This window comes from Lagopus leucura, unplaced genomic scaffold (genome assembly GCF_019238085.1).
Source record: "Lagopus leucura isolate 7727_CA_CO unplaced genomic scaffold, USGS_WTPT01 Super-Scaffold_73, whole genome shotgun sequence".
NCBI classification, from domain to species: domain Eukaryota; kingdom Metazoa; phylum Chordata; class Aves; order Galliformes; family Phasianidae; genus Lagopus; species Lagopus leucura.
This window is the reverse complement of record NW_024962252.1, coordinates 95,437,081-95,451,011: the sequence shown is the minus strand read 5'-3', so window position 1 is coordinate 95,451,011 and position 13,931 is coordinate 95,437,081. Positions and strand designations below refer to the sequence as shown.

The following is a 13,931-nucleotide window of genomic DNA, read 5'->3' as shown; positions in this document are numbered from 1 at the left end:
AAAGTTTCTGCACCAAGAGAAAACTCTCAACTTACCTTTCCTTTAAAGATGAAAAAAAAAAGATCATTTTCCGCAAATTGTTAAGGGAGGGTAAGGTCTAAAGGACACATTCAGTCAGCTTAATTGCTACTTAATTTCAAGGCTATAGAAAATTAGAAGATCCTAGGCAGAGGGACTAATCAATACTGAGATCAAGTGAGGCTGAGGCTGAGAACGCATGGCCTAAAAATCAGGTATTGAGCACCAGCTCAGTTGAGCCCAACTCTCTTATCCATCACTGCTTTCCTGTTTGACTGTAGGTAACTCACCTGACTTGTGTGCGTGCCTCAGTTCCAGACAACTAAAGTATTTGCTAAGACTGTGTAGTAAAGTGTTACAGCTAAAAGCCACTAAGAAGTGACCTTACCTTTTCCAACGTGACATTTCCAGAGGTAGTGTTCCTGAGCACTATCTTATAATCTGTTGCATACTGCAAGAAAAAGAAAAAAAACAACACCTCAGATTATTAATATGACTGCATCCCTTAGCATTTCACAAAAAGGAGGTTACTATCAGAACTTCTGCTGGAAATCATACTGTGGAAAAAATGAGCCTGCCTTGTATTAGAAAAGAGAGTGATACTTCTTGACCATGTGGGGACAGAGAAGTGCCCTGTGATCACTGATCTCCCAGGCTTGGGCAGTAGACAAGGGATTCCTCTTTCCTTTACTCTGTTCTTGCTCATGCCTCATGCTGTTGCACGGCCTCCTGTGGAAGGCAAGTGGTGCTTGCACTATTTCACTACTAGAAATGGCAAGAGAGACATTAAAAACACAGCCATGTATGGCTCTGCCAGCTAGTCATGGCACAGTGTAAGCGACTGGGCACAAAGCAGAGAGTTGCCATCATCGTCCCAAGCAGTGCTCTAAGTGGAGCAGCCTACAGAACATTTCTGGTGGAGCAACAAAACACTGGCCACGAATATGTTCTTTTTTTTTGAGGAGTACTGTTCCAAATCATGCCACTTGCCGTGGAATTCCTGTGTTACTACGTCAGGTGCTTCTAACAGTCCCACCCACCAGAAGTAGCATGACTTTTGGTATTTTCTACACCATCTTTAAGTGTTTTGTTTGCTTTTTTAATAGCAAAAGTCACTTGGTCTGCCTGCATCCAAAATTCACCCACACTTCTTACCGTTCGGAAAGCAGCAGCAACAAGATTTGCAGGAAACAGGTTTCTGTAAAACACAAACAAGAAAATGAAATATTTTTGCAGTTTCTAAAAGGAATTCGAGGCGTTTTACTCTCAGAAAACTCCTTCTGCAAAAAGAAGTGCACTGGCATTAGTGAGGTATGGACTGCAGGAGACAGTCTGGCAGCATGGAACAGATGTCTTGCCACTTCTCCAGCAGCGTGAGATTTCAACATCTCCTCTTGCTCATACAAGAAGTCCCTACTTGCCTCCACACCCCCATTTAGGTTGGAAACCAGAGGCAATCAGACACCATGCTGTATAAACACACCAACCAGTGGCTACCCAACCCAGCTTAGCCATGCCAGCTGCAGCAACAGCTAATAGCCTTCAGGGTCAGGCAGATTTTTAATGTTACTCGCATGATTACTATTTGCCCACAGCATGACCACGAAGGACAATCCAATCAGCACAACTCAACTAAGAGCTTAAGCCCTCAACACAACAAGATTGGCTTCCCTGAACACCAAGCCAAAGCAGAACAATGCCAGGGGCCAGAGCTGTCAGCAAGCACTGAAGCAGTTAAATGGCATGGATGGAAGCAGTTGCAGCTTGGATGGAAAGCTGGAACATCTGAACTCAGCAGTGCCTTCATACAAACACAAATGGAGCATCAGGTCAGAGAGGGCAGTGTGCAACCTGCCAAACGTTTACACTGGGTGCAACGTGGACAGAAAAAAAAATTATTAACTGGGGTATGTAAGGAAAAAGTTGCTGGCTTCTTGTATTTTATAGTTCACCAGTTCTTTTTACTGCTCCGCTTCCTTTCTCCCCCTTCAGTGGGTAAAGAGCATGTGTTCCCCTGGCCAAACAGCATCTTGTTTTGCTGTGTCAGAAAGCAAAATGAGAAGGGAAGCAGCTCACCTCTGGGCAGAAAACGAGACCCCAGGTGGCAAGGACAGGAATTCTGGGGCTAGGAACTGAGAACGCTGCCAGCCGAGTGCAATAAGGATGCACGTGAATTCTCCTGATAAGAAAACAGAAGAGCTTACCTACAGCCTATCACCTGTGGCAAAAAGAATTGGGGGAAGCTTCTTCTCATCCTTTGTTCCATGAACTGCATAAAAACAGCCTTCAAGAAAGCTCGAGTTCCCTTCAATCTCTGTCCTGCTAATCCCCCCAAGAAAGAAAAAGGGAAAGGAAAATATGTTGTTGGGAAAAAAAGAAAGAAATAAATCAGAATGCTTCCTCTCAGCTTTTCAAGATCAGGGTGGTTACTTCTCTTTGAGAATAGTCTGGGTTTCGAAGGAGCAAAGATGACCAAAAAAAAAAATACGAGACGGAAAAACGAGCAGAAATCAAATCACTTTGTTAAAAATCAGCATTTCCATCCTGACAAAACCAAACCGCAAGAAGCAACCCCAAAGCCTAAACAATATGGTTCTCCAGTGCTTCCATGTGGCTGAGGAACCAAAAAGCCCATAATTTACACAGTACGTCAGGCAAGGGCCCCAGTAATTAAACACTGACTGAACAACAAGCATATACTTATGGCACATACTGAGCGATGCCAGCAACCCTGCTACACGAAGGCAAGGGGCAGGTTCTTGCTTCCAATGGTGAGCAGCACACAATGCTGCACAAACATGAGCGTATCGCTGTCACTCTGCTTCATCTCTAGAGCACTGCTCACTGCACTTGTTTCTGAGAACTGAAATAAGCATTTCTGACAATTGACCAAGTTGTACATTTGGATTTTGGTTCAGCAGCCCAGGAGGATCCCTTGCATCGTGTGTTCTGTCCAGCCCAGCTTTTAAGCACGCCTGACTACCGATTTACAATGACATGTAAAGAAACAAGTTCTCTCCTCTTTGTTTCAAACCCTGAAGTTTAACAAAGAAGGTGCTCCAGGTCATGAAAAGCAATTAACAAATAAACAGCTTATCACAGAGGCACAAGTCCTGCACAGACTATGCTCATCACTCACTAAGATCAGTTTGTGTGCAAATTAAATTAAGCCTTAATCACAGGTGAGTCAGACCACAGGTTTTCAGCTTCATTGCCCAAGACGGGTTTGTTCAAGAACACCACCCCAGTGCCTAAAAACAGGGGCCAGGATGCCGCGGGCTTTGGGGAAAGCCAAAAGCTGGCTGCTGACCTGCCTGGGCTCATCTGTGCTCACAGGCTTCACCCAGCATGTGCAGCCAAGCAAAGCTCACAGCCCCGCAGAAAACCAGACCTCTGTCCCTACAGTCAGCAACCCCAGGTGAGCTGAGGAGTCGCACAGGGAAGTGCAAACATCCTCCTGGCCAGGTGAACCAGCAAGTAGAAAGGGTGTGTAACTGGGTGTGCAAACTAAATGCGGGTGTCTGCCAGTCAGTGTTCTTGCACAGATCAAACCTTCAGCTTTCTCGCCTTGGATGTGGAGTTTAAAGAAATCAGCATGGTTCTATCACAGGATTACTGACTACTGCTGCTTGTTTCTCGCAGCCCTGCCACCGCCGTGCCCCATGCTAAAGAACATGGTCAGCTCTCCAAAGCAGACTTGTGCTATTGCAAGAGCACGCCTACACAGAAACCTGAGTCTGTGTGATAAGGAGCCCTGCACGGAGCTTGGGATCAGGCAGCCCAGGGCTGTGATGCAAAGAGTGCAGCAGAATGATGCAATGTAGCAAGGCTTGACATCATGGCAGTGTGCACCTCGGCTGCCCCACTGCTCTATGCATCGGACAAGAACAGTTTTTGTAGCCTGAAGCTGAAGTACATGATAGAGGGAGACTGTGCACCGTCCTCTGAGCTACAACCAAATAGAGAGACAGCCCACCAGACAGCTGTCATACACAACAGCTGTGTCCTGGGGCTGGAGCAGCAGCTGGGCTGTGCGATGAGATCTCCATGTACCTGCACACTGCCCAGTACAGGAAAGCACCACCTCAAATCCACTTAAAATAGGAGCCACATATTGCAATGGTACCAGCTGCAGAAGTTTCAGGATTTGCATATTTTCTGTTTGACTACAGTAAAGAACAGCATATATAAATGCTAAAGATGGATATATTTTGCCATGCCAGAGCTCTTACAGAGGGGAAATGGGGTTACCCTTCTGTAACAAAGCACAGTGTCTCCCAAATGTGCAAGCGCAGCTTCACTTTGGAGGCTGTAGCTTCCATCCTTATCAATTTTGATGCTATAATCAAATTCCTCTCTCCCTTACCTTGTGGAATAAAGCTGCCAAAGGAACTCCTTTGTTGCATGTATAAGGGATTATTGTTAATCACTGTTTCTAAATGTTTCTTTTGCTAGAGCTCTGCAAACAGCTTCGCTCTGGCAGCAAAACCATGAAGGGAAATCCAGGCGAGCAGAACAAAACCCTAAAATAACATGCATTCCTCTCCTGTTGCTTCTTACACAAAGGTTCCACTTTTAAGGCCAAAAGTCTTGTGTTGGAAAACATTTTTCTGAGGAAGTCTGGACTAAATGAGGTGAACATTAGGAAAATATTCTGTGCTGCTTTATCTCCTGTTTTTCAATGAAGTCTTTTCAATGGTAAGAGTCCACAGACAGCAACTTTACTGCCATCTGAAAACCTGCCAGAACACATCACAGCTTGGACTGCTCTACTAAGAGGCTTTCTTCTTCCCTCTTTCTCAGGATTTTCATTCACTACTACACAATCTTCTTTTTCTCATCTGTTTTTCTCATATCACTGTGGACATACTATGCTTGTACATTATTTTTGGGCGTGCGCCACTGCTTTAACTCAAAGGAACTTGAGAATGTTACTCACTTATAGCAGGTATTTAATACTTTCCTGCCCTAAGGGTCCAGTCTGTAACTATTTTGTCTGGGAGATAAAGCATGACTGGGTCAAGTCAGTAGTAAAGGCAACTACCAAAGAACAAAAGAAAGGAGTAGAGATCAACTTTCTACAAATAATATTAGAAAAATACACAGCGTAGGCACGCAAAAAAGCCAAATGCTTACTACACACAGAACTGAGTCAGCAATCCCTACGCTTTGAGTGAGCATCCAGGCTCAGAAAATGACAGAAGCAAAGGCAGGCAGTAACATTCACTATTTCTCCTTTTTCTGCGAGCACCCCCGAGTTTCAGCCATCCAGCCTCAGTACTGTGGTTAGTGTGTCTCTGCGTAACTGCAGCTGCTCCCAGCCACTTCTTAATTCTAGTTATCACTACAATGCTGACATCTCCCCCTCCTTTCCTAACAGTACAATTTTGCTGTTTCCAGAGCAGGACTTCAGAGCATACTCTGAGACCGCCTTCATGGATGCTGCTTTGGGTGAGTCACTGGAAAACCAGGATTTGAAGCAGCAAGTGCTACTGGGGTGACTGGTGTCTGAACAAGAGCCCACCTTCCCTGTGGTCCATCCTGGCCCTCAGCTCTGTAGCCCAGCCAGCAGAATGCAGCCACTGCTTTTCCTTCTGCTCAAGCTCCTGTGTGCCTCCCTCCGGCTCTGACAGCGCTAGGAGGTAATCCTAGCTTGCTCACAGCGCTGTGGGTACTCCTTTTGGCAGCCCAGCTGGTAACCTCTGGCAGGGAGACAGAAAGGGCAGGAAGGAGCAATAAAAGGAGCGGTAAAATGTAAATGCTGCAGACTCATCTGTCATCCCAAGAAACCCTGACACTACTGCGGGTGGCACGCATCTTGGACCTCTGCGTACCTTTCCTATGAAAAGCAAACGATGCTACGCCCATCCCACTCACCACGTTACTGTGAGATTAAAAACAAAAACAGAATTCCCAACCCAAAGCCAATCCCATGGTTTCAAAACACATTTTTCATCCCAAAATAAGGCAAAGAACGGCACCGTCTGAAGCCTTTCCTTCCACTAAAAATATTGTAAAATAGTCTGTTGAAACGTTCCTTTTTGATGAGCGAGACTTTCTACTGAAGCCTTTTGTATAAAGTTTCATCAAAACACTGATCTCACTAAGATGAAATGCCAGGCTCATTTGCTGTTAGAAATTTCAACAGAATCAGAAGTTCCTGCAAAACTGTTCGATTTCATTGAATCAGCAAACAAAGATCAAAGCCAAAGCAAAACTCTGACCCTATTTAAACACGCAGTCTTGACAAGTGCCCATCAGAAGCGTGGACAAATCAATACAGATTCTTGCAAAATATTTGCTCTTGCTCGTTCCATAGCACTCTGATAAAGCACAATATGTTAGCTGGTGACTGCTGTTGTGCCCTCCGCAACACCTCAGCAGCAGCTAAGTATCCAAACATCCTCCAGACATTGTTGTGACAGTGGAAAGCAATGGCTTTGGTCATTCATTAATAAACTTCCCAAAAGCAGAAAGGATTGGCATCCTGGGAAAGGACAACCTGTGTCACCTCCACAGAATCAAGGTAACTATCTGACTCACAGCTGTGACTTAGTCCAGTTTAGTGTGTTTTCAGTGCGGCTGTGGGACTCAGATTGCCCACTTGTACCTTCTTTCCATCTTCTTTCTGAAAGGAACTAAACACTGAAGGCTCAACGGACACAGTTCTGACACAACTGAAAACAGTTTCCTTGTATCTGATAGAAAAATTGAGGAACAAAAGTAAAACAGAAAAGCAAAGAGCGAGATGCTGCAAGACTGACACGTGCTGAAGGCAACATTTCTGCCCTGTAGAGCTGAGGCCCCGTTAACTGAAGTCAAGGCTGCAAGAACCAAGATCAGCACTCAAATCAAAATACTCACATTTTTCAAGAATAATTAGGTTAAAAAGAAAAGAAAAAAAGAAAGAAGGAATTTAATGGGAGAGGTAGGTATTATTTTCAGAAGACACACAGCTCATTCCATCCCTAGGTTCATCAGGGATTTGTTTGTCTTTGTTAAGACAGGAGCTTTTAGAGCTGATGGCACAGTGATGGCTCTCTGTCCATAAAGCTCCAAGAGAAGGCTGAATTCAAAGGTCACTACCATGCATATACTGAGGAAAGGCCCCCAGCCCTGTGCTTTCTAAAGGAAATCACTCAACAACCTGAACACTTTACCCAAGTCTCATTACTCTGAGCGTTCCTTCGGAGCTCAACCCTACCACCAGCAGGACACTTCTCAACTCTCCATCTGCATTTACAGACCAGAGCAAGAAGCAAGTTCACAACACTCAGAGGGTCTGTCCCATTTCTCACCCTACTCTGTGCAGGATGGCAACATGCAAACAAGCCACCAGCTACATCAGCTGCATTAGGATGCACCGGGGAAAGCCACCACAACAGTCACCTTCTTCCCAGCTGTCACCGTCGTTCTAACTCCTCCTTTTGCCATTTTTCTTCACCTGCCTACACTGCTTATCTGTTCCATGTCACCTTTGCAGCCAGGCCACCTACTCGCACTGTCTTTGGTGTGGTCTGTCAAGAATTGTCAGGCTCAACTGCAAGAGAGGTAGGTTATGGATATGAAATACAGCCTTGCCAATGGGCAACTGGTGGGTCCGTGGATCTTATTTCTCTATGGTGTGAAAAGGGTATAAACTCGGATTTCTGAATACAGCCTTTTTTACTGCCAGTTTACCCAGATGCACCAGTCTCAGTAGAAAGAGCAAAGCTTCAAAGCAAAAAACCCTGACTTAGCTCGGCGCCCTGCTGAGCGCAACCCTGCATCTGCAGGCACACAGGGCAAACGCTGCCTTACACTCCCGTTCACATCTCTTAACACAGCGCTGCGGCCGGCAAGCGGCGAGGGAGGAGCAGGAAGGAGGGGGGATCCCCCGCGGCAGCGTGCAACACCGCCGGCTCTGTCATCATCCTCCCAGGGCGGGAGGCGGCGGGGCGGCCCTACCTGACGAGGTCGAGGAAGGAGTCCACCGTCTTCTTGCTGGTGGCCGGCACGTTGCCCGGCAGCCCCAGACCGGGCGCGTTGAGGGCGGAGGCGCCGGCTCCGGGTCGGATGATGAAACCGAGCGCGACGGCGAGGCCGGAGGCCAGCAGCGTGGTGCCGAGGAAGTAAGCGATGGCGATGCCGCCCAGACGGCCGAGCGAACGCGCGTCCAGGCTGGCGGCCCCGGACACCAGGCTGCAGACCACCAGCGGCAGGATGACCATGCGCAGCATGCGCAGCAGCAGCTCCCCGGGGAAGGCCAGGTAGGCCACCTGCGCCGGGCCCAGCGCCGCGCCGCGCACCGCGGCCCCCAGCACCACGCCGGCCACCACCCCCGACACGGTGAGCAGCACCAGCGCGTTGCGCCGCAGGAAGCCCCGGCAGCCCCGCAGCCGCCCTCCGCCGCTCGCCGCCGCGCCCTCCGCGTGGCCGTTGCCCGCCTTCTCCCCGCCGTCCCCTTTCTCCATGCCGTCCGCCGTCTCCATGCCGCCCGGCTCGCTCACCGCGTACGTCCCGCTAGCCGCCCGCCCCCTACTGCCGGGCCCCACCTGCCCGCGCGCGGCCAGACCGGCCTCGGAGGGCGGCGCTCGGGCAGGGGGCGGCGCGGCGGGGCGGGGGGCGGGAAGAGCGCGCCGGGGCCCAGCGGCCGGTAGCGCAGCTTTTCCGCGGCGGCTGTCCTCGGCGCGCCCGGTTCCGCGCCTCCCCTTTGCGCTCCCCAGCGATGTGCGCATGTCTCCTCAGCGTCCCGAGGCTCCCTTAAAAGCCCCTCAGAGCTCGCGTGGCTCTCACAAGTTCCCTCAGCGCATCCTTGGTGTCTGTACAGCTCTCCTATGTCCCCTTAGCAGCTCCCTTGCTTTGCCCCTCAGAGTACCTAGCTCGCACATGTCCCCTCAGTGTCACCCTCCTTGTCCCCTCAGTGTCTCCATCGCTCTCACATGCCCCTCTGTGTCCCCACAGCTCTCACATATCTCCTCAATGTCCCCCTCAGTGTCCCCCTTGGTGTCTTTGAGGCTCTTATGTGTCCCTTCAGCATCCCCTCGGTGTGCCTCTCAGTGTACCTAGCTCTCACATGTCCTGTACCTGTACATGTACATGTCTCACATGTACATGTCCTGTACATGTCCCCACAGCTCTCACATGTCCCCTTGGTGTCCCCCTCAGTGTCCCCCTCAATGTCCCCCTTGGTGTCTCCATGTCTTCCACATGTCTCAGCATACCCAGCTCTCTCATGGCCCTACATGTCCCCACAGCTCTCACGTGTCCCCTCAGTGTCCCAGGACTCACACTGGTCCCTCTATGTCTACCTGTAGCGTAGACCTCATTTCGGTTAATTTCCTCACCACAGCCTAGCAGAAAACATGCTGTGAAAATAACCGGCCGTTCATCTGCTTTTCAAGTAGACCAGACTAATTAAACAGGCTGACAGAGCCATAATCCCTATTTAATGAGCATCTTTTCTGCTTTCCAGCCTCCTGGATAGACCTGAAGATCCTTATCCGGTAGCTGGGATCTGTCACTGCAATAGCACCACACAAAGCAGCTGTGCCCACCAAAGCGTTTTTTTATTTTCCTCACTGCATTGAAAGCCCACTGTGACTTACTGTACCCAAAAGACCATTGAAAATTGTCCTCATGTGCCTGCTCCCTGCTGTGTTGTAATGCCCGATGAAAAAAAGCAACATGGTTCTCCTCCTTGCCTTCAGCTGAGGCAAAAGGAATATTCTATTGGCTTTCATAATACTCATTATCATCACTCATTACTTACTTTAATTACTAATATTTGTGGATTATTCCAATAGTACTCATTTTTATTAGTGTTCCCATGTGCAAACTGAAAAGCTGGAGGATAAATTCAGGGAAGTGGAAGCAAGAAGTAGATATGAAATGGGAAAACCCACCTGTAGCAGCACATGGTATGAAACAAGTGCAAGAGTTAAAACAGGGCCTTTTCCACATTGTAAATCAATAGCAGGATCCTGCTCTGCTAGAGGTGGTTTTTGTGATATTGTGGTATTGGCTCTGCTCAGAGCAGTACTGGGAGAACCATCAGACAACATGTATGACCATATACTCACCCCAAAATCTTAGATCCTACAACATGTTTTATAACCTATGCTATGGCTGGTTGATCACAGCCAACCTTTTGGGAAGAACAGCTCACCCTAGGGATGCATATGTTAATCTTCCTGCTCATGACATTATGAGAGTTCAGATTCTCAATATCTTCTCCCTTTTTTCTCTTCATTTTCCTATTCTAACAGCTATCTGCACAATTATGCTTCTTCTCTTCACATTTCTTCAGGTGACAAGACTTTGGGCAGAAAGTCGACTTTCAGGCAGAAAACAATACAGCATGTGATGCTCCCACCATAGGAATGAACATCATCCCTCCCCCCCCCCAAAAAAAAACAAACCAAAAAAGTTCTAGGCAGAACTAACAGTGTTTCTACGCTCTGTGAGAGTTCATGGATGGCTGCAGCGATTAACATTGAAGCCTGCTGATTTATTCAGTAATAAGTGCTGACTGATCTGTTGTGTCATGTTTTCATTTCAGCACTTGTAGACATTGGTAGCTTTCCAGTCAATGAGTTTGCATGTTTCCAGTGTCCACCCTCCCTGGTGCTTCTAAGTTAGGATTTCTGACTTCCCCTATTGGGACTAGGAGAATATTTTTTGTCATAGAGAGCTTTCACCTGAACCAGGCCAGAGCCCTTCCTCCTGCAAACGTCAAAGGGGTTAAAAGTAGGCGAAAACAAATAGGCAAACAAGCAGTTAATTCTAAACAAAATCAGATTTCCTTTGCTTTGAGGGAGGAAAGCCAACCTAGTTTTCAACACTGGCCCAGAAATGAAGAAGTCCTGCTGTGTTTCAGTCAATTTCTGCCCGATATTATTTTTTGATGATGATTATTTCAAATTCCAGCCTCAGTGGAAGGAACAAACAACAACCCAGCAGCTGTAGTAGAATCAACTCCTTCTCCTCCACTTTTGAATTCCAAGCAAGCAGGGTACAGGACTTATTTTGAACCATTTCCCTCTGCATAAATAAACAAATAAGTAAATAAATAAATAAATTCCCCATTGTTTAGGGAAGTTGGTACAGAAACTCCATGATAAAAGATTTTCAGTTCCTTTTTCCTCCTTCTCATCCACTCCCAGTATTAATGTTCTCCACAGTCTTGCGGCACATCAGTGGAATGGATGCGTAGGATGGGATTTATGTAATCTAGAAGTTCAATTCCTACACCAGGCAAATCTTACTTTTTCCAGTGTTAACACTCCCTTCTGAAAGAAGTGGATGAGATACAGTTCCCGGGGAGGTACCTACTGCACTCCACTGAGTACAGACAACACCTAGAAGATTGGCTTAGGATACCTAGATTTCTGATATTTTCTGTCACGCAAACCCCTCACAACTCACGTCAGTACTGTAGAAATTTTTTTCTCCCTCTGTACGTTCATCCCTCCTTACACACTCAAGCTTTTTGTCCTCAGAGCAGATGGAAGGTGGCACCCGAATGACATCCTACCTTTTTCCTGTCCTGTCCTCTAAAACGTAGGTGTACTTTGATTCTGGGGACATCCACATCTGGGGTTAACTCTGAGCTTCGTGGTGGCCCCTGTAAAAGACCTCTGAAGAGCAAGGGCTGTGATGTCTGCAAAAAGTCACATTTGACTGCGAACTTCACAGTGCTGCTCATTTCAGCCAGAAATGAAGGTCTTAAAGCCAGATTCTGCTCTGCATTTCCATGGATTTACTATACAGTGTCTAATCTGTCTTGCATATGTTAGGTGTTATTATGTGCTACTACAAAGCATGCACATACTGCACCACAGGTAACAGATACTTCTGAGAGAGCAAAGTACTTCTTCACAAAGTGAAGAAGTGATTGCTAGACCCTTAGGGCTTCATGTTCTGTGATGATGATAAAAGGCCTGGTGGACACTTCTTCCATCTCATAGAGTAACATCAATATATTAAAAATCGTTATCACAAAAATTCTCCTGTGGCACTGGTTTTAGAGGGTGGAGAAGCCCGTAAGAAACTGAGGAGAAAGTTTTACGGAGGAGAAACTTCTCTGTACCTGAGGAAGGTTGAGAGAAAGCCTGGAAGAATTTTCTTTGCTAGAGGAGGAAGCAAATGAAGAGTTGTTTGTAGCATCTTGAGTCTCATGGTTGCTGCATGCCTTCTTGGCACCCCATGGCCACCCTTGGGCCATGTTTCCTACAAAGCCGTGTGCCAGCTGCATGCAATGAACACTAATCGTGCCACCTCCGCTTCCTTCTTGCCCCCTGCAGGCAGGTATCTCCCTCTGTGTACGGCCAGCAAGATTGTTGGCAACCTTCAGAGCTTCCCTGGGAGGGAGAAATCTTCAGCTGCACAGATGTGGCTGCTGTTTAGCCTCTGTCCTTCTAACAGAAACATGTCTCCGTGGGATTAGAACTCTATCATCAGTCCAGTCACTGTGTCTGCTTTGATTTGAAGCTGTTTGAAGACCAGTGCCTCGAAGTCATGGTAGGCGGAGTAGGGAGGGAGATGAAAGGGAAGAGGGCAGGAAGGGGTTGCTAGTGTATTTTTGTTTTTTGATTGAAGCTTGAATGTAGGTGCCCCAAAACCTCCCAGCTGAGATGTTCTGGGCAGCTCTCAGTGTCCCAAGGGGCCTTGTAACAGAGCAGCCTTTTTCTGAGAAGCATGCATGAAAAGCATGTGGCAGTGGGTATGTTGTCCACGAGTCCTCAGTGGAGCTGTCACAGCTGGCCGAGGCAGGAAGGCCCTGAGCACTGCCTTGGTATGCAGACTTTAGCTTGGCAAGGAGACTTTGTTGAGCCAGGGCTGCTGTGCAATTTATAGTCCGCCTCTGGGATGTGCCAAGTCCTAAGACTGCTCCTTAAATCCCTCTCCATATAGATTGCTGCCCACCAACTGAGACAACCCAGTCCCAGACGTAAGCCTAATGCAGCATCACATGTGGATTCACCATCTTCCCCGAGGCTGGGTAAGGTCTCAGGCCTGATAGAAAATATTTGGTGTGAAAAAAAACAGGCTTTTGTGAGTCTATTTTACAATAGCAGAGGCAGGCAGGGAATTCTGCACACACCGCTTACTTGCCCAAACTCCAACAAAACATAAACTCTGCAGATGGGGGTGGTTGAGCTAGGGTAAATATTTAACTTTATTTTCCAAAGGCACATGCAGCTTTACCAACAAGAAGATGAAAACTATAGAATAATACCCTCACACACACATGACATAGTTTATTACATGGCTCCCTTGAATGGTCTGAAAATAAAGCAATATTGAACCAAGAGCAAACTTAGAACTGGGTGTGCTGCTCACTTTTTCAATATCAGAATAGTGTGAAGGCCAAATAATGTCACACAGTGTATGAACATGAAGAAAAACAAATCTGTATGAACCGAAAAAGAAGGGCCCCAACTCATCATAACAGCCGTAGGGTCTCCATTAGGCTGTTCTTTGAAGGTAAAGAAAGAGAAGAGCAGGAAGAAAAAGAGAAGAACAAGCACAGATGCACAGGCCTTGGCCTTGTGATATCCTGTCATAGCAGGAGACATTGCCTCCAGCTGACGGGGAAAAGCAGGGTCAGGACTTTCAAAACAAGTGGGGCCGATCTGAAAACAAGCTGGCCAGCTTCCTACCAGGGGGAAGATTTGCTACCGGAGAAGAAAGGGAAAAGAAAAGCAATACGCATTCAGCAAGGGGAAACAGCAGAATGAAGAACATGCGAGTGCTGAAAGCAGAAGTGCTGCTGCTCTCCTGCAATTGCAGGCAGGAGGCTGCTAGGTTGGACAGCTGAGACTTCGTGCAGCGTGCAGCATTAATGCACGAGCAGAGCATGCCTTGATTTACATTAGCTGTAAGGAATATGAAAACAAAAACTACATTACAGGAAGAAAAAGGCATGAGTA

General features: G+C 47.3%; 1 protein-coding gene across 1 annotated transcript in view; it reads right to left on the bottom strand.

Moving 5' to 3' along the window:
* SLC1A4 (solute carrier family 1 member 4) overlaps positions 1-8,489 on the bottom strand; it is a 31,632-nt gene extending 23,143 nt beyond the window's left edge. The window contains exons 1-3 of the mRNA XM_042891263.1: positions 7,966-8,489; positions 1,174-1,216; positions 407-469 (exon numbers count right to left, since the gene is read on the bottom strand). Of these exons, the coding sequence (XP_042747197.1) occupies positions 407-469; positions 1,174-1,216; positions 7,966-8,489 (630 nt within the window). The remainder of the gene's footprint in view (positions 1-406; positions 470-1,173; positions 1,217-7,965) is intronic.
* Positions 8,490-13,931: the final 5,442 nt, after the last annotated feature.